Raw genomic sequence first — 24,897 nt, forward strand, 5'->3', positions numbered from 1 at the left:
CGAGTGTGGCACTGGAGAAGGGGGTGGGGCCCTCTATCTCCTACATGTTAATAGATAGCCCTGGCCTCCCATACCCAGGCCACCCGACCTCAGGTAGGATCTACCTTTCCGAAGCTGCTGGGGTTTTCCTTGGCCTTGGAGGCAGCCCTGAGCAGACAGGGGGGCACTGGGGGAGGCCACAGCTGCAGCGTGCCACTGAAGTCCGTGGGGTAGGTAGACGTGCCACGAGTGGTGGGTGCGGGTGGTGGGTGATGCTTCTTGCGCTTGGAGGCCAGGCTGAGCTTCTGGGCAGCCCTGCGGAGGAGAGGCAGGGATTACCCCGTCACTGAGTCCCTGTGTCTGTCCACACCAGGCCGCCCCACTCTCAGACTGCATCAGCCATACGGGTAATCGCTCTGAGAAAACAGCCAGAAATTCTTACGGCTGCAACACCTGAACTCCATTTTTCTGAGTGGGGTCCCACCCTGGGACCCCAGCAGGACAGGTAGCAGATGGTCCATGTCCACACAGGACTGCACTCTGCCCTGGGTGAGCCCTGATGTCGTAGTCTCCATTCCTAACCCTCCACCGCTTTCTTCAAGCTGACCGTATTCCAGGGATACATCCCAAAGGTCGGGTCTCTGTCCTGGAGTGGGTTTCCCTGCAGCCCCAGACCACGGAACAGTTGTCCCCACTGCCCTGCAACACCCTCCCCTGCAAAATCCTCTAGCCACGTCTCGGGCTTCTACCATATCTGAGCTCATGAGAGCTACAGGGCCCTGCCCCACACCTCTGGTACAGGAACCCAAGAACATCACCACTGTAAATTCACACCACGGTGACCCTGGTGGAGCCAGTCTCTCTGCCTGTCACCATTTTCCAAAGGAAGACCCGGGTTTGGGCCAGGTGAAAGATTCATGGATGAGAAGTTATCCAACCAGGTCCACCCCTCCTCCACATCCCCAAATGCCCCAGCTCCTTCTCCCCATCCCAGTAGGCCTCCCAGGTCCATTCTGTCCTCCTCAGAAGGACCCAACATGCAAGAGCCCAGAGCCTTGGGCCCTCCTCGGCACCTCCCACCACGCTGCTGGTGCACTGGTAAATCCTCTCATCTTTAATAGGAGTTGTCTTTTAGGAGGCCCCAGGGACAGCTTCTTCCTAGTGCAGTGTCATCACAGAAAATAAAAGTAATCTACGGTGCATGGCGGAGTCCTTAACAGAGCCGCAGTGGTAGGGTACCCCGTGCAGCAGCCAGGGCACAGTAGGGAGTGGAGGGCTCCTGCCCAGGACTCCTGCACCCTGAGGTGCAGACTCGAACCTCACACAGCGCCTTAAGCATTTGCCTGGTATCTGCCTGAGCCTGTGTGTTTGCAAAGCTCAAATGAGCCTTGCAAGGAAGTGTTTGTCAGTTTCTCAGCACCTTCACAGAAGAAACACGCAGCCAGACGTGGGCAAGGGACGCCCACGCTGTCACCTACCAGACTGTGTATACTGAAGAATGAATGGCCAAGGCAAGAAGGATCCCTGAGCTACAACCCAAACTGTACTCCCACTTGGGTCAAAGAACATGGGCAGGGCCTGGGAAGGGCCACAGCAGACAGAGCTATACTGTCCAGGCATCCCTCAGGGGCTTTCTCCGCCTCCCTCCTCCACTATCTGGGAGATTCCACCCCAGCGGCCTCATGAGGAAAAGCCTCCTTCCTGCCTCAGAAAGCCATTATCTCTGGGTACAATCAAGGCAGGGCAGTCACAAGCCCCTTACCTGGTACTGCCCAGTGCTGGGAACTAATGGAAGAGCTATGCCATCCAGCTGGGTAGGTCCTACAAGACAGTTAAAGGGACTTAAGACCTGACTGGAGGGAGCTGCCACTTAGGGCTCCCCTGGGCCTGCTGTGCCACTGTCACCTGAGGGCCTTACAAGGGAGGCTGGAGCAAGCAAGAGACTATGTTGTCAAATCCTTCCTCCTGGTAACCCAGCTTGGAGCCTCTACACCTCTGCCAGTTAGGCCCAAACAAATGTCCAGAAAGAAACTTGGGGCTCCACAGAGGCCAGGAAGCTCTTGAGTACCAGACAGAAATCCCTGCCCCACAACTACCTGAAAGATGCCTGTCCCAGCAGAGGTTCCTGAGATACCTAGATTCTGGGTACCAGAGGTAACCCATCTTTACCAAGGGCAGAAGGATCAGGGCTAATGAGAGCATCACAGAGAGGGAAGGCTGTGAGATGCAGAGCAATTAGGATGCTCAGAACATGGGTGTCAAGGTCATGGCAGCCCCCACAGAGTATGGTCTCAAATTTCTTAACCAGGGACATACATCCACTCAGGGATTAAGCACCCAGGTTCAGCTGAGGGGAAGTCACTCTACTGCCTGGGTTCTCTGGTCCCCTTGGGACCAATGTACTTCACTGTAGACATGACTCAGAGGTGACTGAATTAGGTTTGCGCTGGTTGTTCAGCCTGGGCAGCCCAGACTCACCCCAGGACTATGAGATTTAAGAACCTAAACTGTTGAGCCCACCCACTGTTGAGATGCACCTGGTGGACCCCTCCTCAGGCCCTGAAGCCCCCTACCCCTGGCCCTCAAGGGCAGCGCTCTGATCAGGCCTCCATCCAAGGACACCTTCAAAGATTCAAGACTTAGTTAGCCCCTCTCCCATCACGCAAACCTCCCAAGGATGGGCAAGGGTCACGCTACCCATTCAGGTTCAGAGGATGAGGGTAGGAACAGCATCTACTCAAGATGAGCCAAGGGCCGTGGGGTGAGGCCAAAGTTCCACTGTCTCCTGGTGCACTCTGGGCAAGCCCCTCTCCAAGGCCACAAGTGCCTCCCCTTTGTCCGCAATGCCAGGCAGTGGTCACACAGTTTCAAAACTCCCACCAGCAATCTCAGCCCTCCTGGGACACCTACCTTTAACCCGGCCCTCAACAGGTCAGGAAGCCACCGAGATTCAGGGTGACTTATAAACTGGAAGTAATGGAAGCCAGTACTGCTCCCCACCCCCGCCCCGCCTGGGAAAACCTGATACCAGCCCCCACCCAGGTCCACTTGCTTCTTTGTTTCTATGGAAACTTTCCAAGGTCAGGGTGCTGCTCAGGCAGAGGAGTTGAGACAAAAGGCAGCCAGCACCTGCTGCCTGCTGCTGGGCAGGGTAGCCAATGAGTCCGTGGGAGAGGAACACACCACACTCTGGGTGTCAAGACCCTCCTCAGGCCCTGGGGGGCCTCAGAATCAGGGTGCTGGCCACTGCCCAGACCAGCAGCCACATAAACTCTTCTCAAGAGATCCGAACCTTTCTAAACCTCCTAACAAGTACCATGCCAGGAGAGTCGCTGCCCCAAACGCCACCAAATCCTCAAGGCAAAGATCCTTGAAGTGAGAAGTAAGCAGGGTAAGGACAGACAGCTACCCGCCCCTTGTGCCCAGCCTCCCAGACTCCATCCTGTCTGCTGCTGTTACATGGAGGCTGCCAAGCAGGCTGAAAAGGACTCGTACATGTCCCCATCTGGAAGGTCCTAGCCAGGTTCTCTGCACCTAATTGGGGTGGCAACTGAGGCCACATCAGTCACAGGAGGTACCGCAGCACGGCACAACGGCCCTCATCAGCCAGCACCGACAAGGCCCTAATCACATGCCCCGTCACGCCCCCCATCAGGCCCTGCAGTCCCCCCGGACCAGGCTGATAAGACGCCCTCTGCACACTGCCCAGCATGATACAGACAAGCTTATCAGCGCCCGTGCGGGCTGTTAATGGGACAGTGACCCCCAGCTGGCTGCCATTACCTCTCATTATGGCGATTACATCCTGTAATCCCTGTTCCTCAGGCTGCTGGAGGAGAGCAGGACTCCAGCCTTCGGTCTACAGAGCCAAAGGCTCTGCCTTGGCCCAGAGCCCAAGCTGGGGAGGGGGCCCTGTTCCCACCTCCCACATTGAAGTACACCGTTCCCTTTGGTCAGACCGACACGCTACCCCACATCCTCAAGCTAGGCATCCTGGAGGGAAAGAGTCAAGTCACAGCCCTGTCACTTCTATGCACCTGAGCTCTGAAAGGTCCCCGGGAGGCCAGCCAGGCCCTCAGCTGAGCTGCTCAGTACGATGGTTCTCACAGTCTTCCCTCTTTGACTGACTGAGCCACAGTTCTTCCAAGAATATGCCACAAGCCACCAGGGACCAAGAACTCAGGGCCTCCATTCCCCCAACATGCTGCGGCTCGTGTGACCCCGGAGGACATACCTTATAAAGAAAGAGGCAGCAGCAGATGGGCCCGTAGAACCCCCTGCTGAGGGGACTGGGGCTGGAGTAACCAAGGCTGAAGTGCATGCTGCCCCTCGGCCCCACGCCTTAGACATACCATCAGGGCCTGCTGCTGGGGGGCAGTCTCGGACTGTGTCAGCCACTGCAACAGCAGCCACAGCTGCCTCAGCCTGGAAGAAGGAGAAATCCAAGTGAGGAACAAGCAGGTGACAGAGGGACACCGCCCCAGGCTGAGGACTCTCACTCACCCTCATCCCACCCGCATGCTTACAAGATCCTGCCTGTGTGACTGGAAAAAAATCACAGCCGGGAGCCTGGGACCCTGCAAGAGAGGCCTCGTCCCCAAAACAACCTACAGTGACCCATCTCCCCAGCTGAGGGTACGTGACGGGTCTGTCTCAGCCACTGAGGAAAAGGCAGACCCCACCAGGGACAGACGCTGCAGCCCTCATCAAGGCCTGCAATGACCACAGAGGTCAGGTAGACAGACCTTTGCCCTACATCCCTGGGCCATCTGGGATCACCCAGAGGTACAATTATACAAGACACCACAATAAATATTTGGCATGAGCGCTAATTGCCCCCCATGTGATAACGGATGACACGCCACTGTCTGAAATACAACTCTGGCATTTCCAACTAATTAGCTAAAATAAATTCTAGAAAGGGAGAGGCCTCGTCATGGAGCATAGATGTAATTAAACGCTCCCAAGACAGCTTCCACGTGATGTTTACCTGTCCCTTGGGCTCTGGGGGTGGAGGCGACCCAAGCCCTAGCCAAGTAGGACAGGCAGCGGGTCTCTTCCTGAAAACTCCAGGCCCCTCATCCTCTAGTATATCCTCCCACTCAGCCTGAGTCGGGAGGTCAACAACCAAACAAAATGGCCTGTACCCAGGCTGGCAGATCCTGGGATCCCCAGGCTCAGAGGGCACAGGCCTGGTCCGGGGACCTTGGGCAGAACTCAGTATTCCTAAGGTCTCTCAAAGGATGCAGTCCCTGAGTCCAGTGTGGTAGCTCTGTAGAAAAAGCCACTCTGGCAGCACTAACATGGGGCAGTTACCCTCCTCACAGGAAAGGCCTCAGCTACTCAGCTCCTGAAGCTTCTAACACCCTCCCACCCCAAGAGAAGGAACAGACTCTTTCTCTCTGCCTATAAAAGCCCAGAGCCCAGGCCAAGTCTTCAGCCAGCTCAAGCCCAGTACCCTCTCAGTCCCCAGCGGTATCCACTACCCCTGCAAGAAGGAAAGGGCAGCCCTGGAATAGCTTACCAGACACTGCGCTGGACACCTTATCAGTCACGTGACCATAGGTGTAGAGGTACATAGGACTACACTCTAAACCTGCCTCAGAACCCAGCCTGGCCAGCCCCCTTCTTCTCCAGGTCACACCGCACTTACTGTGTTTTCTACAGAGACTGGGTTGCTTAGCTGGGAGAGTGGCACAGGAAAGCATAAAAATGTTTAAGCTGCAAGGCTGAAAGCTGCGGTCTGAGCCCTTCGGAACAGAGCTGGATTTGGCTGAGGATCTACTGGGCACAGCAGCCAGAGCCCAGGGCCAGGAACCCTTGGACAGGCTGGGGGAGGAGGGGTATCCAACCCACAGCCCCCCAGTACCTACAGTTAGCTCGGCACTCTGTGATGGCAGTGCTGGGGCCCAGGGGCCGGAATGGCTGACCCACACCCCACACAGCCCTTCTACCCACTCCCATAAGCCCAGCCACCCTGGGGCATCTCCCAAGGCACCAGGGCCTTTGACCGGCTGACCCACCTGCACCGCGGGTCCTCCCCACACTGACCTGTCTCAGGAGTCCCGCACGTGACTTGGCTCCACCGTCCCACCAGCTGCCATGACACGGCTCTGTCCATCGGGACAGCCACTGCCAACTCCTGCCAGAAGCAGAGCCCGGACATGCCAAAAGAAGCCGTCCCAAAGCAAGTGCAGAGCAGCGGTGGTGTGGGCAGAAGGGGACCACAACATGGGGAGGAGGTGGGCGGACGGCCAAACAGAAAGTGTGATGGAGGCACACAGCAGCAACGAAAGGAAAAGCGTGGAGAGAGGAGAGCATGAGGCCAGCACTGGCCAAGGGACAGCGAGCAGAGCCCTGACTCCACCTGTACCCACACAGAGGTGAGACATCGCAGAATCTACCTAAGTGGTCACCCAATGTCAGCCGACCTCTACAGAACACCGGGCTAGTTTAAGAAACACAGACTAGCCCACAGCAGCAGCCCTCTGGGGCCGACCTCTGCACCTGCAAGGTTCTGGCCTGTGAAGGACAGTGCCCTCTAGGACCCCCTCCCCCTATAATACCCACCAGGCGCTGAGGTACTGGAGAAGCAACCTGGAGGCGCAGGCTACACTTGAGGGAGTAGTGTCCCGCAGAGAATGTTAGATCTTTAGTGGGACCTCTCTGCGACTCCCTCCTCTGATCTCACCACCCAGAGCCTCACGGCCTGGCAACAAGGTGCAAAGTCCTACACTTTCAAGGCCCATTGTCCCCACTCCTGTCACAGAAGGAGCTTCACTTGGGCTTCACATGGAAGAGGAGGCCACCCTGCCAACCCCCACTACGTGGGGGGTAAAATAAGGCCTACACAGGGTGTCAGCAACACTAGAAAGAGTCCGTGGAGGCTCAGGCCCAGCTGGAGCTCTTCCACCCTCCAAGAGCCATTCCAGGTCTCTATGAATGGCAGGCAGCAGGCACCCTGAACAGCTCGCAGTGGCGGGCAGCAGGCACACCCAGAACGGTGCTATGCAACCACCCCAAGTGGGGAACCCTGGCTCCTTGAGGCCTCCCTCTGATGGCAACTGAACCACCTCTATCTAACTATGGGATCAGGAGGTGAGTCCTATCCTGCAGCTTTTGCTTCAAGAGAACGACAGGTTTCTTGACCAACACGAGGGCTTCTGATTGCGGAACATGCCACATGGCTGGCACCGGAGAACCACACACACAGGTGCTCCTCATCTGTTACAGAACTGGTGTCTCCACCTGACAGTCTAGGGCGGTGGTTCTCAACCTTCCTAACATGGTGACCCTTCCAGTTCCTCATGTTGTGGTGACCCCCAACCATAAAATTATTCATTACGAAGTTGCTACTTCATAACTGTAATTTTGCTACTGTTTTGAATCATGATGTAAATATCTGATATGCAGGATGGTCTTAGGAAACCCCTGTGAAACGGTCCTTCGACCCCAAACGGGTCACGACCCACAGATTGAGAACCCCTGGCCTAGAAAGACTAGTAGGAATAGTCCCCCAGGAGCTGAAGAGCAATGGCTGGATACTCCACAGGGAAAATGGTCAGGAAAGGGACCCTCTTTGATCAAGGGTTAAGGGGAGCCAGGCTCACACAGGGCTCCCTGGTGGGAGGGGAGGTTTGGAGGACATCCTTCAGCCTATAAATGTCAGTGCCTCACTGTGTACTCCAGGCTCTGTCACCCATCCATGGGGCAGGCTTATGTCACCTGCGCTGTGCCCTGAGGACAGCCTGTCATGGCTGCTCCAAACCCGAATGAGATGTGGCTATGACTTGGGTTAAAGCTGTGCAGGCCAATAGCTGTGCACTGGAACTCGGGACTGTGGGCAGCTGCACCACAGTAACACCCAAGTGGAGGGACCAGGGTAGCTCTCAGCCACAGCATCTAAAATGTTCTAGGCCTTGCCTGTGGTTTCAGGAGTCCATGAAGACACACACAGGTCATAACATCCCCTCTAAGGACCAACTGTCCAGCCAGAGCCAACCACTTTCCCCAGCCTCTACTGCTGACCTCAGCCAAGGTGAAAGCGCCCATGGAACCCAGACCTGGCCCTCCACTCCTCAGCCCAGTATGACAGGGGCTAGGCTGCCTTTCCCACCGGTGGGAACCCTATCAGACTGCTTACGATCTGTAACAAATTCACAATGCATCTCTCCAGATGTGTTTAATACCAGAGCACCCAGGCGGTACTTGATCATCGGCGATTGATGCCCTGCTTCAGGGGAGATTGCCTCATCTGCAGCCTAAAGTCCTATTTATGGTTCTAATAATCTCCCTATTGATTGCCGAGACTGTTCTCTAATTATAAATCCATTCCCACCTTCCCAAACACAATCAATGTGCACGTGAAATAGAGTGAGAGCCTTAAATGCCCACATTTTATGACAAGCAGGCCACAGTCAGGTTTACTTAACTAGAGGCCAATGACCCTCCCAGCTTCCTCCCCAGTCCTCATCACCACACCAAAGCATAAGGCAATGGCCAGTAAATCTGTGGGGCCACCCAAACCCCTTCCCACCAGGGTCTTAGGTCTGAGCATATCACCTGAGGCTTCCTTTGAGGTCCAGCTCCATGCCACTTCCTCTAGGAATTACTTAATTCACCTGAAGAGTCAGTAGCATCTGTACCCTACACCTGGGTTCTGTTCCCCACTCCTCAGGCAGCCCAGCTGTTGGGTCAAAGCCTGAGGAAGACAGAGCAGCTGGCCTCCCTTCACTATGGTAAGATGGATAGACGGCCTCAAAAGATCAGCCCCTAAACAAACCCCAGGGACCAGCTCCAGCTTGAGGCAGAATTCTCAGCACATCCAAGAGCAAGTCTAGCCAACAAGTTTTACCTACCTCAGAGATGCCTAGAGTCAGAAAACAGGAGGAATCTTCCTTACATGGGAGCGTGTATAAACACTGCCCAGTGGCTCTGGGGTCCCTCTGCACCTAAGCAAATCTCTTTGAAATGCCACTGGACACACAGACCAAGGGTAAGAGCCTACACCCCACACCAGAGACTTTGCAAACTTCCCAGGCCTGCATGGTTGGCTGTTGTTTGCCTGGGATGCATACCTGAAACTCTACCACAGAAGCACGACTCCTTGGAAAGACCCACAGATCCTCTGCAATCAGGGCTCCAGGGAGCAACTGGGGGAGAGGGGGGCTTCTCCATGTAGCCATTTACACACACTCCACAACAGCCTGCCCCTGCCCCCTTCATCTCTCCTCCTCCTGCCTCTTCCCCAGAAGCTACCAGTACCTCATTCCTGGTAGAACTATTTCTACCTTCTTTCCCCAGAGGATCCATCCCACTACGGTCACTGGGGGAACTCAGACAAACAATACAAAGTACATTGCCCTCCCTGGTAGGCACCGAGGGCCCTCAGACTAAGTCCTCAAGGGGCAGGTGGCTGTGCTCTCAGCATGGTGCTCCTGGAGAAGGGCTAAGTCGAGCAGGTCTCATGTAGAGGGGCTGTGCCCTTGTGGTGCCCTCCCTCCCCAAAGCCCAGAGATAATCTCTTATATTCCCAAAATCTGAGCCCCATCTTCCAGCACCCAAGGGCACCTCAAGGCTACCGGCACCGCTCTCTTGACTTCCACCCTTGGATTTCTTGAACCAGGTAGAAAGCTGGGGACATGGGATGTTGGGAACACTCTAGGAAAGACGATGAGAAGCACCTGTGCAAGCAATGCCCCAGACAGCCACTCCTGGGCATGGTCTTTAGGTCTGGATTAAGGGGAGCCAGGTAGGAGGGGAGGCTTGGAGGACATCCTTCGACTTATAAAGATCAGTACCAGCAACTGTGGGCCTCACTGTGTACTCCAGGCTCTGTCATCCGTCCACGGGGCACCCCATCTATGGCCCCGCTCTATGGCCCTGAGGACAGCCTGCATGGCAGCTCCCCAAAGGTAAGACACTCTCTTTAAACCCAAGCCCAAATGAGCAGATGAGGGCCATCCCGGGAGACCTTGGGTTCCTCCATCAGCCTACAGCGTCACAGATGATCTGAGAAGCAAGCTAGCCAAAGGGATCCCCGAGTTTCCTGGGTTTGCACTACCAACACCATGCTACATAGCACCCAGATGTGGTCAGGAGCCCAAAAGGAAGTCAGCTGGGATCCAGTAGCCCACATAGCCAGAACACTCACCAGGCAGGTCGGCGGCAAGAAGCTGTTGACCCTTGAGAGGCTCCACACACCCTCAAGGCACTGCTGGGCCTGGATGGTGACTGTGCTCAGTGCTCCACCAAGGCCTGCTGGTGCCACAGACACCTGGACGCTGGGGCCGGGTGGCCAAGCTGTTGCCTTCCTCCTGTCAGGTCCCACAGGGGGCTGCCTCCCTGTAAGGCCCACTGGTCCAGGTGGGTCCCTAGGGCTGGGAGCCACAAGGCCTCCTCGGGAAGCATCAGGGTCCTCGTGGCTGGCGGGGGTCTGTAACAGGCGCAGGGCTTCCCGAGTGAGCTGGTGGAGGTGCGTGGTGCATACGTCACAGCGGCTCTCAGTGTCAGGGCGGCACGCTGGCTGAACGCCAGGCGCTGGGAGCTTGTCAAGAATCAGGGTAGAAAGGCAAGGGTCCTGGGGACAGCAAGGAACAACAGTTAGCATCCAGGTACACAGGGAGCCCATCGCTCGAGCTCATGTGGGAGCCAGTGCAACACCATCCGTAACGTTATTATGGCCCAAACTATTTCATCTGCATGAGCCCAGCGGGAAGGTAATTGTCAGAGTTAATAGGAGGTTCCCTGTGCCCCCGACAGCCAACCCACCGCCTCACCATCATTAACCATGCTGGTTCACGACTAATAAGATGCGTTTGTAGCTCCCTGACAACCAGCTTGTGGGTAAAGGCACTGGTCCAAGGCCTGGCAGGAGACTAGCGAGAAGTAGCTTCCAGGGTTCCCCCTTCCCAAGATTCTCTGGAGCAGGGGCTCAAACCCTATCCCTGTCTTTGCAGTCTCTAGCTGGCCTTGGGAGTACCTAGGAGCACAAGGAAATACGGTACTACTGTGGATGGGTCACTCGGCAGTCTGCAGAGTGAGGGTGCTCATCCCTGCCCTGATAGTTGGGGACAGCATCGTTCATTTTCCCGAGCTAGGGGTGCCCAGGGATCTCAAGCAGGCTGTAAGTCAGGAGGATAAGAACCCCACCTAGAGGAGGCAATACCTCCCAGAAGAGACTTGCCACCCTCTGTGGGGGCGCTACTCCCACAGAGAGACGGGAAGGGACTGGTCTCAGAGTAACCTCACTAGAGGCGAAACACTGTCCTGAGCCAATTCCCTTGGTCTCCTGGGCCAGCCCCAAGCATCATAGCCCCTTCAACAAATATTAGCCTGCCTACAGATGTCACCGTGATGAGAGCCTGGGATCATTTCTCCGCGGTCCACTCCATCAGCTCCAGCTTGGCCTCCTTCTGCCCACTTTCAGGCAGTTCCTTACACTAAGTTGGCCACAATAGAACCCAGGCCCCCAAGGGTTTCCTTGCAAAACCTGACTCCAATACAGCTGTCACCACAGCCTCCCCAGATATACCCATTTCTCAGACGAGAGGGCTGAGGACAGCCACTCCCCCAAAGTGTCTCATTTATCCCAGAAATGCTTGTTCCTTGAGTGTGCCCAGGGGCTGGTCACCTCTGCCCACCTGTGCCTAGGAGGTTCGAAGTACTGAAGGCTGTGGCCAAGACAGCCAATGAGTGAGAAGCAGGGGGACTATCATGACTAAGATATTTCTTCTTTGACCCCATTTCCGCCCAGAGCCCACGGCAGATCAAAGAGTGACCTCTGCCAGGCCCAGCATCATGCCAGCTGCCTGACTTATGGGCGAGTCCATAAATTCTGGACGGTTTCCAGGCCCAGAAGTGCCTGGCAGACCAAGTCCCTATTAGCTGATGCCCCCGGATTTCACCAGGGAGCCTTCAGGGGCAAGAGAGGCCTCCAGAGATGAACCGCGGGTGGGGGTAGGGGTGGGGTGATCCCAGCCAACGACCCAGCCCCAGGCCGAGGGTGGCCAGGCCTGTTTCCAGTCTGGCTCTCAAGCATTAATTTTCCACTCAGCAGGAGGCTGCAGAGGGAAGGAAGTGTGGCCTGTTGCAGCCATTAGCTCAGCTTGAAAGAGGCCGCCCAGCTCCAGCTTAGAATCCAGGCCCAGCTACCCTTTGTTCTGGGCCCTCTGAACAGGCCTGGAGGCCTCTGCCTGTCTCAGCCTCTGAAATGATCCCCTTTCCCCCCACAGCAGGAGACAAGAATGAAAGGTGAAGGACAGGACCAAGAGAAGAGGGTGTCCTAGCCCCCAACACAGTTTTGCAAAGAGCAGGAGGGAAGTCTGGCTGCTCAGGGGCAGAGGAGGTCCATCCAGTCACTGGGGGTGACCAGAGATGGGCCATCCTGCTCAGGTCTCCATTGCTCAGCCATGCAGTCAGCCCCAGGCATCTCAGACAAGGTACCTAGTTCCCAACAGTTGCCCTGCACCCCAGGCCTTGCTGCACAAGCCCCTAGTGGGCCAGCATGCAGCCAAGTCAGCATTTTGGTCCCCTCACCATCCCAGCCCTTGGGGGAGAAACTGAGAGTTGGGCCCAGCTAAAAGCCAGGGCCACCTTTCCAGTCCTGATCTCACAAGAGAGTGGCAGACTGCTGGGGGACAAGCTGCTCGAACACGCTAACCTGCAGGGGTCGGTGGGAATCACAACACAGCACTGAGGTCCACAAAAAGCAGAACCACTGTGTCATGCAGCTGGGTCATTCATTCGGAACCACACAGCCCACTCCGGAGAGACCCAAGACCTCCTTGTTTTAGGGACTAGCTGGGAGACTAGAGGAGGCTGAACAGAGACCGGCTTTCTATAGTACAGTCAGGGCTCTGAAGAGGGGGCTCCCCGCCCCACCCCACACAAGCCTGCTGTTCCCTGCAAGGCCCTCAGACCAGACAAAGGCTTTGCAGCAGGCCACCAGATTCCCCTGCCCTGCCCCCTCAGCAGCCACCAGCAAACCCTGCTGGCTTGAACTTCCTTTAGCTGTAAGAAGCTCAGCACAGAGGGGGAGCCCAGGAGGAAATGCCAGGACCCTCTCTGCCCTGGCCAGACTTCTTTTCCCACCCACCGGAGCAGCGCACTGTGTCTGGGGGCTCAAGCCCCTGGGGTCCCTGGGCCCAGGTTCAGGATTAAATTCAGAAGCCCCAGCCCCTGGTCCTGTTACCTCTGAAACACATTGCTTTCAGACAGACAGTAATTACTCCACTGCAAAATATTACTTTTAATTTCCGCTTTATAGGCTAATTAAACAGATATTTTACTTGTGTTTGGAAAGTATTTTTCTTAATTTGATTCAATTTAGCACTGTGCACAACCCACCCATCACACGGCGGGTTTTAGGGCACCTCCCTGTTTAAAAAATGATGACTTTTCGGTTTTTATTTTGTTTCTAGGGTCTGTAAATTGCCTTAAGTAATCCTTCCATTTTCTCCTGTGAGGATGGAAGGCAGTGCCCAGGCTTCAGCACTGCCAAGCTCCGCCCAGGGGTCAGGGAAAACAGACTGAACCTTCCCCAGTCACTGGGAGACTGGAGGACCCTGCTTCCAGTTCCTGCCACAGAAACAGAGGCCTTTGCTTGCCATGTGAGACCATCCATCTCTACAAAGGGAATCCCGGCACCCATGGGAGGCCCAGTGAGAAGCCAAATAGGCTTAGAGTCCCTTTATGCCTGACACCCTGGCTCTCCCCTCCCCACACTCTCCCCTCCCCGCACTGCACTGCCACAAGAATGCGGGAGGGAGCAGACATGAGGACCCCATGACTACAGTACCTGCTACCTCAACCTCCCTTCCTTCCCAAACAAAGCATTCTGGGCTATGACCCTGTACAGCAACTGTTTCCGGAGATGACAACAGGTCCAGGAAGGGATTCCCAGTGGCTTGCTGTTGAGGACATTCCTGTGTCTCGTGCAGCCTGGCAGGGTGGTTCAGGGCTCAATTTTCCAGCCTGGAAACTGGCAGGCACACCCAGGCTGCCCTGGTCCCCCACCCTCCCAGGGACCTCACCAGAGGTCTGGCTGGGCTCTCCATCTTATCGACCTATAGCCCAGCCCACCCAGCACTGACCAGCACGCACCCATAGCCCCGTGCCAGGAACAGTCCAGCTGGGTGACTCAGGACAGACTCACCCATTGAGAGTCTCTCCCTCAATAGCTGTCCTGTTTTCTACGAAGAACCCCCAGGGGTTGCTAGAGACCTGGGGAGCACCAATCGCCTCAGCTGTGGGGACACAGTGGCTAATCAGGACCCCACCTGAAAGGGCGTAAAATATACACTTTGCCTCCACCAGACAAAGCACAAAACCCCATGCCTCAGTTTCCCCACTGGACCATGAGGCAGCCAAGCATCCCCTGAGGCTGTATCAGGTTCACACTGTCAGGTTAGGGTACATCCCCTCCTGAAGCTGGGAGAGCTGGGCCTCTGCAGACAGGTGAGCAACAAAGAAGCCAAAACTCACCAGTAACCAACTGGAAGGGCATGTGTGCAGAATCAGGGCCCTGCCTCTCTCCAGTCTGTGGGCAGACTCCTGCAGAAGCCCACAGACTCCTGCAGAAGGCCACAGAGGAGCCCCCATCTATTACCCTCCCTCCAACAGGGGCTGTTTCAGAGTCCTGGATTGGGTCACAGGCATATTTCCCTTTCTATGGGCATATATCCAGCTCTCAGCAAAGAATTCTAGGGACAACCCAAATTCCAGCCATGGCCCCAGGGCCTGAGCAGCTCTGTCCATGTCACCCTGAGGAACTGCCACCTTATGGTTCCCAGCCCTATCTGCCAGTGCTGGCAGTCTCTACATGAGCCTGGGCAAACCCCTCCCACAGTCTGATGCCGGGTCTCTGGCTGCCCTTGTACCATCCTACAGGTCTGACTCTTTTCTGCAGATGCCACAGGCCTCGCGTGCCCGGAGCTGGCCTCACGTGCCTGGAGCTGGCCTCCAGGCCCTCGGCACTTTGCTCAAGAACACAGCCGGGAGGAGAACGCAGAGGAGGAGCTCAACCAGCCTTGTGGCCTTTAGCAAGCTGTGTCCTGCTCCATCTCCTCCCTGACTACACAGGAAGAGTGACCTAGGTGCCTGCACGCTAGAAGTCTTTAGCCTGCATGCTGGTCCTGGCCTCCAGTACCAGGAGACCAGCTGGAGTGCTCTGGCCTTCCCACCCACCCAGCTCTTCTCCCCAGCAGGTCTTAGGGTACCTATAGAAAAAGAGGGATCCTGACCACATAGGAGATGCCCTACCATAGCATCAAGCCCAGCCAACCCTCCTGCCAGACAGGCCCAGCGCCCTCTCTGCCCATCCAGCACTCAGGCTAGGCACCTGGTATCATCCGGAACCCAACAGCCACCACCAGACAAAGCCCTTCCATCCACCTCTATCAGTACAGATATCCACCAAGAAAATGCCCTCCTTAGGAAAACCGAAGAAACTGAGGCACTTACCTCAGGCCACACAGCCTAAAGCTCCAACCCTAGGGTCCCCACTCCCAGGCCTCACCCCTTCCCATCTCCTGGCTGGCCACCTTTTAAGGGACCCCCACCTCTGCCTCATGTCTATCAGATTTCTGGGTCTGGGATCAAAAAGCAAGAGCCAGACCTTTCTGTACGCTTCCTCCTGTGGAGGTAGGAGTGGGGACAAAGGAGGAGAGGCAGACAAGAGAAAGACAGGCCTTAGGGTTACACTAAGAACAAAAACAGAGTTGGCTTCAGGACAGTCTCTGGGGTTCCAACAGGAAGGAATTCATGGCCTCCGGGAGGCAGAGCTGGGCTGGGGCCATGAGCTGGAGCAACAGGATGGAGAGGAGCCTACCCAGCAGCCCAAGCCCCTGACATAAGATCTAGCGTGGCACGCTCCACCCAGGAAACAGGAAGCAGCTCGGGCTGACCCTGTGGCCGGAGTCAGAGGTCAAAGCAAGCATTCTGTAGAAGCATCCATCTAAATCCAGACCCAGTCAGCACCAGGCCTGGCCCTGGGCCACACACGACTATAAATTTGCTAACAGTGACCTGTGAAGCACGCCCATGCCCTCTCCCAGCAGGATGCCACCACAGGGCAGGAACGAGACTAGGCTGGGGGCCTCTCACCGGGCACCAGATGCCTAACAACCAGCCTTCGGCCTCCTGACCACAGAGGTTCGCATCTAAGAGCCGCTGTCCAGAAGGATAGGGTGCATTCATCTGCACTACAATGAGACCCTGCAAGGGTCCCAAACCACAAGGAACAATGGTGACTCCAGTTTGGGCCCTGTAGGAGCAGATGAAAAACTACGGCCTCTGGTTCCTGCCGCAGGCTCCCCTTGCCCACTGCTTACTCCAGCAGGAGGGAGAGACTAAACTCAGCAGCAGAGCAGAGAGACCAGACCACCCACCTGGCTGCCAGCAGGAGCCCACGGGGCCAGGCCAGTCATGCCCACTTGCCCAGCACTGCTCAAGTTTCCCATTCCATCAACCAAATAAACGGTGAAGTTATTAAATAACTTTAATTATTTAAATAACGCCAAGGCATGCTCCGCGTTGAGGTCCCACTTACTTACTCCAGGCCTTAGCACAAAGAGCGTGTGGTAGCTTCCAGGAGCTACACAACGTAAACTAAAAACAAAACGATGTGACTAAGATAGAGTCCGAAGTGACTACACAGGAACGACCACTCTCCTTAAGAGAACAGTCCCATGAGGTTGGTTGTCTGGAGTGGAACAGCTATCGTGAGCTTCCTGGCAGGCCGAAGTGAAGGAGAGCTAGGCCTTCACTGCTGTTTAAGACAAGAACCAGCTCCCCTGACTTCTGCTTACAAGGTACTTTCAGGACACCAGAGGGAAGTTTCAGAAAACCCTACCTACTCCAAACCATTCCAAGGCCCTTCAGTTTGCCGGAGCCACCACTCAAAGAGCAGGGGAGTCCGACATAACCCCCCTGACCCCACATTACTCAGCTCAGGAGAGGGGAGTGAGGACATGGATTACTCAGCTCTTGTTTGTTAGCTCTATGTATGAAAGACACACACACACCTCTTTAGACATGAAGCTTCTACTGGACCCCAGACGTGCACAACAGCCATTCCAATACTGCCCCAACAGAAGTTCTGAGGACAAAGAATCCCACCCGTAAGCCTAAGTCCTTCCCCAAGTGCCACCTCCACTCCATGCATGGAACAACAGGCAGTAAAACAGGCAGGGTGGACCCTGTAATATACCTATGCGTTGCCCCACCCTGAATGAACAGACGCACGAGAGGAACTGCAGAGGTTGGAGGGGAATGCTGGCGTTACCAGGATCCTCCTGATCCCAGCTGAACCCTAGAGTAGCCTGGATCTCTGAGCACCTACAGTCAGGGCCTGGAGTAGACACCTCCCTGCTGAGTCACCTCATCCCCTGCCAGCCAGCCCCAGGGAGCACCAGCCCCTCTCACACCTCCCCTAGCAGACACCTGGGCTCAGCTGGGAACCAGTGCTGACGCCAGGGCCCCACCCTGAATGGCCCCAGGCACCTATCTGGCCTGGCTCCAAACATCAAAGATGGCAGCCCACAGGAGTGGGGGAAAACGCTAGCTATCCCAAGGAACAGCTTCCGAATCAGAGGAACCAGCCTCAGTCCTAGACCACTCAGGGCCACAAACTGTTGTGGGGGAGCATGGTCTTACCTCCCCACAAGTTCCAATGCCATCAGAGCTAGGAGCTGTGCAGCCAAAGCATGAGTGCCCCTGCAGACCCCCCTCCCCTCAGCCCAAGTAGAAGGTGATACAGTGAGAAAGGACCAAGGCACACCACAGTGTCATGATGGAGTGAGCACATACCACGGCACTGAGGCCAAGCCACAGGGAGGGCAGGAAGGTACCAGAGCCTGACCCTCAAGGGCTGGTTCCCATGGGTGTGGAGGCTCCAGAACCAAGACAATGTGATCTGGGCTGGATGGGAATGGGAGGAACAGGCACCAAGAGACCCAGCCTTTGGCAGCCTTGCTCACTGCTCCAGTGATGCAGCCACAGGCCGCAGCAAAGGAACAAGGGCCTCAGGAAGCAATGGGATGGAACTCTGGCTGGATGAACGGGAGGCCTGCTAGACCTAAATGAGAGTCAATCATTTTCCCGTTGGGGAATCATTAATTCAGCTCCAGTATTGACAGTCTGAAAGAATGTCACTAGCCCAGGAAGCATCACCACCTCGGAACAACCCTCTCTAAGCAACAGCAAGACATCCTTTATCGGGGACAAGGACCATCCTCCTCTGGGGGTGTGGGAAGGCGTCACCCAGGGACATACAGACAGAACGCAGCCCAGCAGCCCTCAGGGTGATCACCCATGAGGTATGAGAGGAAAAGTCTGGCCACTCAGTTGTTTAATAAGCATTTCCATGCGACTGAGACCTCTTCATAACACAGCGGAGCTACTGCGTGAGGGTGGCACCCCAGACTGGGATAGAGATGAGGGGTGGCACCCCGGACTGGGGTAGAGAGGAAGGAAAGGGATCATCTGCTGGAACTTTGTGGCCACTTCACTGCAGCAGATGTAGACACAGAAAGATGGGGCTGGGGGACCTGGGCTTTGGCTCTCAGGGGGAAGGCACTGTGCTCCGAGTCCCAAACAGGCCGCACAGGCAGGAGTACCTGAAAGGGACCACAGCAGCGTGATGGCAGGGCATCTGGGCTTCCAAAGTCTGGGTTCCAACTGCAGCACCCAACGGCCATGACCACCCAAAGACCCACAGTGAAGATGACTGTGGAGCCCACCTCAGAGCCAGAGCTCACCCCATACTGTTATGTGCACCTGAGAGGTGGGCTGGAAGGTAACGGGGACAAGCCTTTCTTAGTCACAGCATGGCTAGAATGCCACCAGGCTGCCCCCACGGCCCCACAGTTCCCTTAATACTGAGAATAGACAGAGACCCAAGCCAAGGACTCTGAGGGTCCTTGGGCCCTCAATCTCCAACCAGCAGTGAGAGCCTAGCAGGCCTTCTGCCTGCTCTAAGAACCACAGAGATAGATGTGAGATTCCGGCAGCCTCCTCTATAAACTGTAAAGTGCTATCCTCATGGGAGAGCTCCTTTCCCCATGGTCAAAATTAAGAAGTAGACCCCTCAGAGGATCCTAACTCTCCACCCTAAATTCTCAACATCATCTTGACCTTGGCGCATAGAGATACTGGAGCTCACCCACAGGTGAAGATCAAAGGTCCCCCATCCGCCCTTCAGTGGGCTAACTCCCACCTCAAAACAGGCCGTGTGTGCAGGTGGGTGTATGGGTATGTGTGCGCGTGTCTGTGTGTATGTGGTCTGTGTATGTGGTGTGTGTGTGTGTGGTGTATATGTGTGCGCAGTGTGTGTGTGTGGTGTCTATGTGTGTGTGTGTCTGTGTGTGGGGTGTGTGTATGTGTGGTGTATATGTGTGTGCAGTGTGTGTGTGGTCTGTGTGTGTGGTGTGTGTGTTTGTGTGTGGTGTACATGCGTGTGTATGTGTGTGGTGTATAAGTGTGTGCATGTCTGTGTGTGTGGTCTGTGTATGTGGTGTGTGTGTGTGCACACAGTGGTTAACAGAGGGCTATGGTTGCAGCTCCCTGCTGAGAAGGGCTCGCCACACACTGGTAACACAACAATGGCACCTATTGAAATACTGGGCCACGGGTCCAACCTGTGCCCCAGGGTTTTCAATTATCTCTGGAGAGAAATGGATGACAGAGCCTTCCTGTGCTGGGCACAGAACTCCACAGGTTAGATAGTATTCCCAGAATAGATAGAGGGCACCCTGTGCGACAAGAGGAAACACATAGTCAGAGATGAGGGGCTCAAAGCCACACAAAGCCCTGCAGGGCCCTGGCCAGCCCACCAGGCCCAAGTCAGGACAAGTGAGCCTCCGCTGAGTATGGAGCAGCCTGCATCAAAGGCCACACTCAGCTTGGAGAGGGACAGCGGAGTCTACAGCAAGAGCCCACAGCCCTCCATCGATGGCTCTCCGCTCTACCAGTTCACTACCATGGCTGCAGCTTTCTTTACTAGGCCCACCCACCAGTAAGCAGCCAGCCGGCCGGGGGGCCTAGGCTGCACACAGCCAAGGCTGCAAGCTGGAGCTAAGAACCAGGCTGTCTGGGTAGAGAGTATGGCAGAGGCTGGCCGCCATTGACAAAAGCCACACAACACCCGTGGTCGTCACACTCCATACAGGCTCACAGATCCAGCCCCCACCCTAGGATATGTTCCTGCTCTTTACAGATGCCCGGAGGGATGGGGGAGGTGCCCAGAACAGACACACCTGAAGGCATCCACCACATCTGCCCTGGCCCAAAGGGCACTCTGGGTCTCACCCTAAGCACAGCACTGCTTGGAGGACTGTATTTGGACTGGACGGGGATTTCAGGCACTTCCCAGGGCCTCCTTCACGGAGGCTGAAGGTCAGGAGTGGCTTCCTGTGGAGACCCCCACACCCTTGCCTTGCACACTTCCAGGGACCATTGTTCCCTGGAACAATGCTCCGGCTCTTTACATGCCTGGCAAGAAGAGGGGCCTGGCCGGAAAGCCCAGTAGACTCCTCTCCCATCGACCAGCACTTGCCAGTCAGGCTGAAGCCTGGCAAACCCAGAGGCTCAGTAGTCACTACCCACATGAAAGGCCTAGGCCAAGAAGCAGATATCCAGGGCAGGACACAGGCCCACGACAGACCCTAGGCAACTGTGGGGCACCCACAGTTGCAGAAAGAGGCCCACTCTCTCCTTTAATGCCTTCTGTATACAGGCATGTCAATGCCCAGGTGCCCAAACTGCCACACCATGCCAAGACCTGCTCTGAGTGAAGTCAGTCTCCCTCTCTCACAGTATGGCTCCAGATACAGGACATCTGTAGCTAGGAAAGAAATCTACCCAACCCCCTCTGACATGCAGCAGGGTGGGTTACACCCTACATCCACTCTTGCAGACAGGGAAGCTGGGTAAGACAAGTGGGCTCATGTTGAACCCGCCACGCTCCAAGCTCCATCCCCAAACTCTACCTTATTCCAGCTCTGCTTTGTCTGAAACATGGCCTGAAGGAGAGTCACTTACCCGAAGGGGAGTCCCGGGGCCACTGACCAACTTCCATGCCTGTCGTTTGAGCTCCACGAGCTTCGTGTGGCAGTGGCGGCACCAACCGCCTCCACCAGCTGAGTGGCCCTGCTCTGCGCTGGCCCCAGCGCCCTCCGGAGCAGGGCGGCTGCTGCATGGGTCTTGGTCGAGCCCGGCGGGCAACCTCTTGCGCGGTGATACCTCAAGCGGCTGGGGCTCACGAGCCAGGCCACACTCAGCTACCTGCGGGGAGTGCGGGAGAAGGAACAGTAAACCCAAGCCTTCGGGAGGCGCTACTGCAGTACTCCACGCGGCCGACTCCAGACCTCTCACGACCCTAAAGCCACGCTCTCATAAAAGTTGCCCTGGGTGCAACGCCAGAGGTCCCTGGCGGGCGAAGAAGCCCCAGCAAGACGCTCAGGGGTCCCCCGCAGCGCTTCGCTCCAGGCCCCACCCCTAGAGGGCGCCGCGCATCCCTCGAGCATCCTTGTTGTCCCGGGCTCTGAACCCGGTGCCCGCCGGGCCCTTCCGCCCGTTCCTTGCCCAGTCTTGCATACCGCGGGCTGCACCGCACACAAGGAAGCTCCGCGGCCGACCATGGCCCAGACGCAGGAAAGGATGCGTTGGTTCTCGGGGCGCCGTGGCTACGTGATCCGCCCCGGGGGCACCCCCATGGCCCGGCCTCCTGCTCTGAAGTTGGTTGAGCAAGCGACTGGTAAGAGAGAGCGCTGTGGCGGCCGCAGGCTTGCTCCGGGACAGGCTGGGCGGGGGCGGGGGCGGGCCAAGGCCCGTAGAGGGAGGGAAGGGGGCGGGACACCAGAGCACCGCCCCCACCCCGAGTAGAGCCAGGTGGGCGGTGGTCCTGCGCCTCCTTGCGGCCCCGCCCACTGCTAGGACCCCCAACCTGTTAGGTGAGTACGGACGGGGAGGGAGGGAAGAACGGGGGTGCTGCCGAGACACTAGTTACGCGCACGTATGCGCTTCTGTCCCTCCTGAGCGACGATAGGGTCTGCGCGCCTCCTGGGAAGCACCTAACCTCATCACTTTGCGAGCGGGGAAACTGAAGCTTTTTCCCAGGATCGCATAGCAGGGAAGGGGGGGTGGGTTGGTGAGTAATGGAAAAAGCGGGATCCCAGCTTCCCCAGCACACCCAGTGTGGCTGGCCATCCTTTGGCTCCAACTGTCTCAGTGGGTGAGGGTCAAGAAGTGCAGTGTGCCGCTAGGAGCTGTCTGGAAGTATCTTGGCTGCCGCGTGTGCGCCTGAAAGTGGATTGCTCGCTGTGCCGCCTGGGAAGTGGGAGGAAGCGGTGCGGCTGGCTCTGGGGGTGTGCTGGACCTGTTGTTAGTAGGCCTGGCAGATGGGAAGTTAGCTCCGGAATTAATTGCCTGTTTGTCTCCGACCCGGAGGTCTCCCCCGCTTCCCCAGCGACCAGTTGCTCTCGCTCAAGTCAGACCCCAAATGTCACCGCCATCTGAGGTCGCAGGGGGCTCAGTCCCCAGCTCCGGATCAGCCCGAAACCCCCAGATAGGAGCTAGATGCGAGCTGCGGCGGGGCTCCCCATGACACAAGCGCCACCTGCTGGCCTTTGCGCGCACAGGATTTGAAGGCGCAGAGTCACAGGATGCCACGCGTTCTAAACGTAGAGCTTTTCGCTTTAGGCTGAGACCTAGGACAGCGAGCCAGGATGATTCAAGAGAAGAAAGACCTGGCCGGACACTCCCAGAGCAGTTAGACCCTCACACCGTATAGGGTCTTTCAAGTACCCTCCTTTTCGTTTAACTCCCCTTCCCCACCCACCCCCACCCTGCTTACTTAGCCCTCCACTCCTACGCACTGTTGGCCAAAAGTGGGATGAATGATCCGGTTTTCCAGGTCATCTATGACTTAAAAGAGTCTATAAACACGACGGGAGCCATAAATAAACTGGGAGCGGGCTCCCCACTTTCTGCAACCCCCAAGCCTCCAGGCCTTTTACTTCCTCTTCTCAGCTTTGCAAAGGCGTCCGCCCACCCTGGGTTCTGGGTAGCTTCAAGCATCACCCTCCCCAACCCGTCCTTGCAAACCCTGTAAACAGCGTGACCCCGCCCCTCTACAGCACTGAGACAAACAACTGCAACCCAGGAGGTTCGCACATCTATATCGACCCCCCTCTCCGCCCGCTTCCCCCCCCCTCACGTGCACACGCAGAAGCATCACCGAGAAACCGGGCCCTGCGCTCGTGATGGGCCACACCCGCAACTTCACTTCCCTGCACCGGCGCGGCTCTCCGGGAAGCATACTCTATCTACACCCGAGTTCCCAGGGGACACAAAACACAGCCCCGCAAGACTCTGGGGTGCACCAAGCAACTGAAATCATCACAGAAACTCAGATCACCTCCGCCCTAGCCTTTTCCTGCCCATCCTTGCAAGGTGAGAACCGGGATCTCTGCGCTAAGCTCTCCTCCCTGGGTGACCGCTGCTCAAGGCTTTGGTCCCAGAGCAGCCTGGACTAGAGAGGAAGAATCAAGCAGCACCAACCCAGGAAAGTGCAGTCTCCATGCGACATGCCAGACTCCGCCCGGGACCTGCCGCGTTTTCTCAGTGCTGCGCAGCAAAGTCGCGGGACAGCGTCACCGCTGCTAGCCGGGCCCCGCCAGTCCTCACCTTGCCTCGCCTCCGCAGGAGGTGACTGGTGAAACCCAGGATGATGTCCGAGTCCAAGCAGAGCGCCCCCATCTCCAGCAGGCTTGGAACCTTGCGGGGCGCGCCTCGGGGCGGCTCGGGGGACCCCGGCAGCGCCATGGAGGAGTGAACCGTAGGCAGCGGCCCCGCGCGTCTCCCGCTGCCGCCGCAGCCACCCCGCCCTCGCGCTCCCTGGCCGCGCGCCCGCCGTCGCCGAGTCCCGCACGGCGCAGGCAGCCCACCAAGCCCCCAGTCCTCGGCGGCCCGCGCCCCCCAGCCCTGCGCTTGCTCCGCGCCGCGCGCTCGCGCGCTCCAGCCCCGCCCGCCCGCCCGCCCGCGCCGACAGCGCCCCCTCAGCCCGGGCGGCGAGCCGGACACGCGGACCCGTGTGGGGAGTGGTGTGTATCGGAGAACGGGTGACCAAGAGCCCGCCAGGTCCGCACCTAACCGCCTTCCGTGCCCCAAGACTCCAGAACCTTATCAGGTAGGCCCTGGCCCCAGACAGGCCTACTGCCACCAAGTTGGGCTCTTGGAAACCTCTGCAGATAAGGGGCTTCTTTCCAGCTTCACTCTGTTCCGTCCTAGGCGTCTTGGGGTCCGAGCCTCAGAAAACATCCAGGCAGATATCCTTGTGCTCCCCACCTGCCCATGTTCCAAGGCACCCATGCCTCGGACGGCGCTTAGGAACTCTACCCCCTCCGAAGCCTTGGCCAGGGATTGGATCACGACGTCTGGGCAGGGAGTCAGTCATGGGGAGAGGAAGGGTTGCCTAAATAACATAGATCCCCGGGGACGATCTTTAGAGGTAGAGGGTATAAGAAACAAGAGGCACAAGAACTTGAAACAGGACCTGGAAGGACACCAGGTACCGGAAGGAAATGTCTTCAGAAGCCCTGCTAAGCGACTGAGGCCCCCTGCCCCCTCCACACTTCACTAGGGAGAACCTTGGAATCTCTCCATCCCCATTCCTCCAGGTGGAGACCTTCCGGCTCTGGGGTGCCTCGCTAGACTCCCCCCTGTGGCAGCAGGAGAACAATGTCTCAGCTTGACAAGCCAACACACTAGTCTGAACACCTTAAGCAAGCCCATAAAGACAGCCGCCGGGTGCCTTCTAAACAGGAAAGAAATAAGAGCTTTGGGCCTTTCTACCCCAACAGCCACCCTTAGTCTGGAGCAGATATCAGGGCAAGCCGGAAAGAGAATGGAGGCCCTCTT

The 24,897-nt window shown here is 56.9% G+C and overlaps 1 protein-coding gene across 2 annotated transcripts in view; it reads right to left on the reverse strand.

Annotated features, from left to right (window-relative positions):
* The window catches only part of Kif26a (kinesin family member 26A), a 34,105-nt gene extending 12,351 nt beyond the window's left edge, over positions 1-21,754 (reverse strand). For both annotated transcript variants that reach the window (XM_075947787.1, XM_075947786.1), the window contains exons 1-5: positions 21,576-21,754; positions 21,019-21,261; positions 10,133-10,558; positions 4,214-4,404; positions 105-294 (exon numbers count right to left, since the gene is read on the reverse strand). In XM_075947787.1, coding sequence (XP_075803902.1) covers positions 105-294; positions 4,214-4,404; positions 10,133-10,558; positions 21,019-21,261; positions 21,576-21,617 — 1,092 coding nt within the window. In that variant the 5' untranslated portion in view covers positions 21,618-21,754. The remainder of the gene's footprint in view (positions 1-104; positions 295-4,213; positions 4,405-10,132; positions 10,559-21,018; positions 21,262-21,575) is intronic.
* Between the last annotated feature and the right edge of the window lie 3,143 nt (positions 21,755-24,897).

This window comes from Microtus pennsylvanicus, chromosome 14 (genome assembly GCF_037038515.1).
Source record: "Microtus pennsylvanicus isolate mMicPen1 chromosome 14, mMicPen1.hap1, whole genome shotgun sequence".
In the NCBI taxonomy this organism is placed as follows: Eukaryota; Metazoa; Chordata; class Mammalia; order Rodentia; family Cricetidae; genus Microtus; species Microtus pennsylvanicus.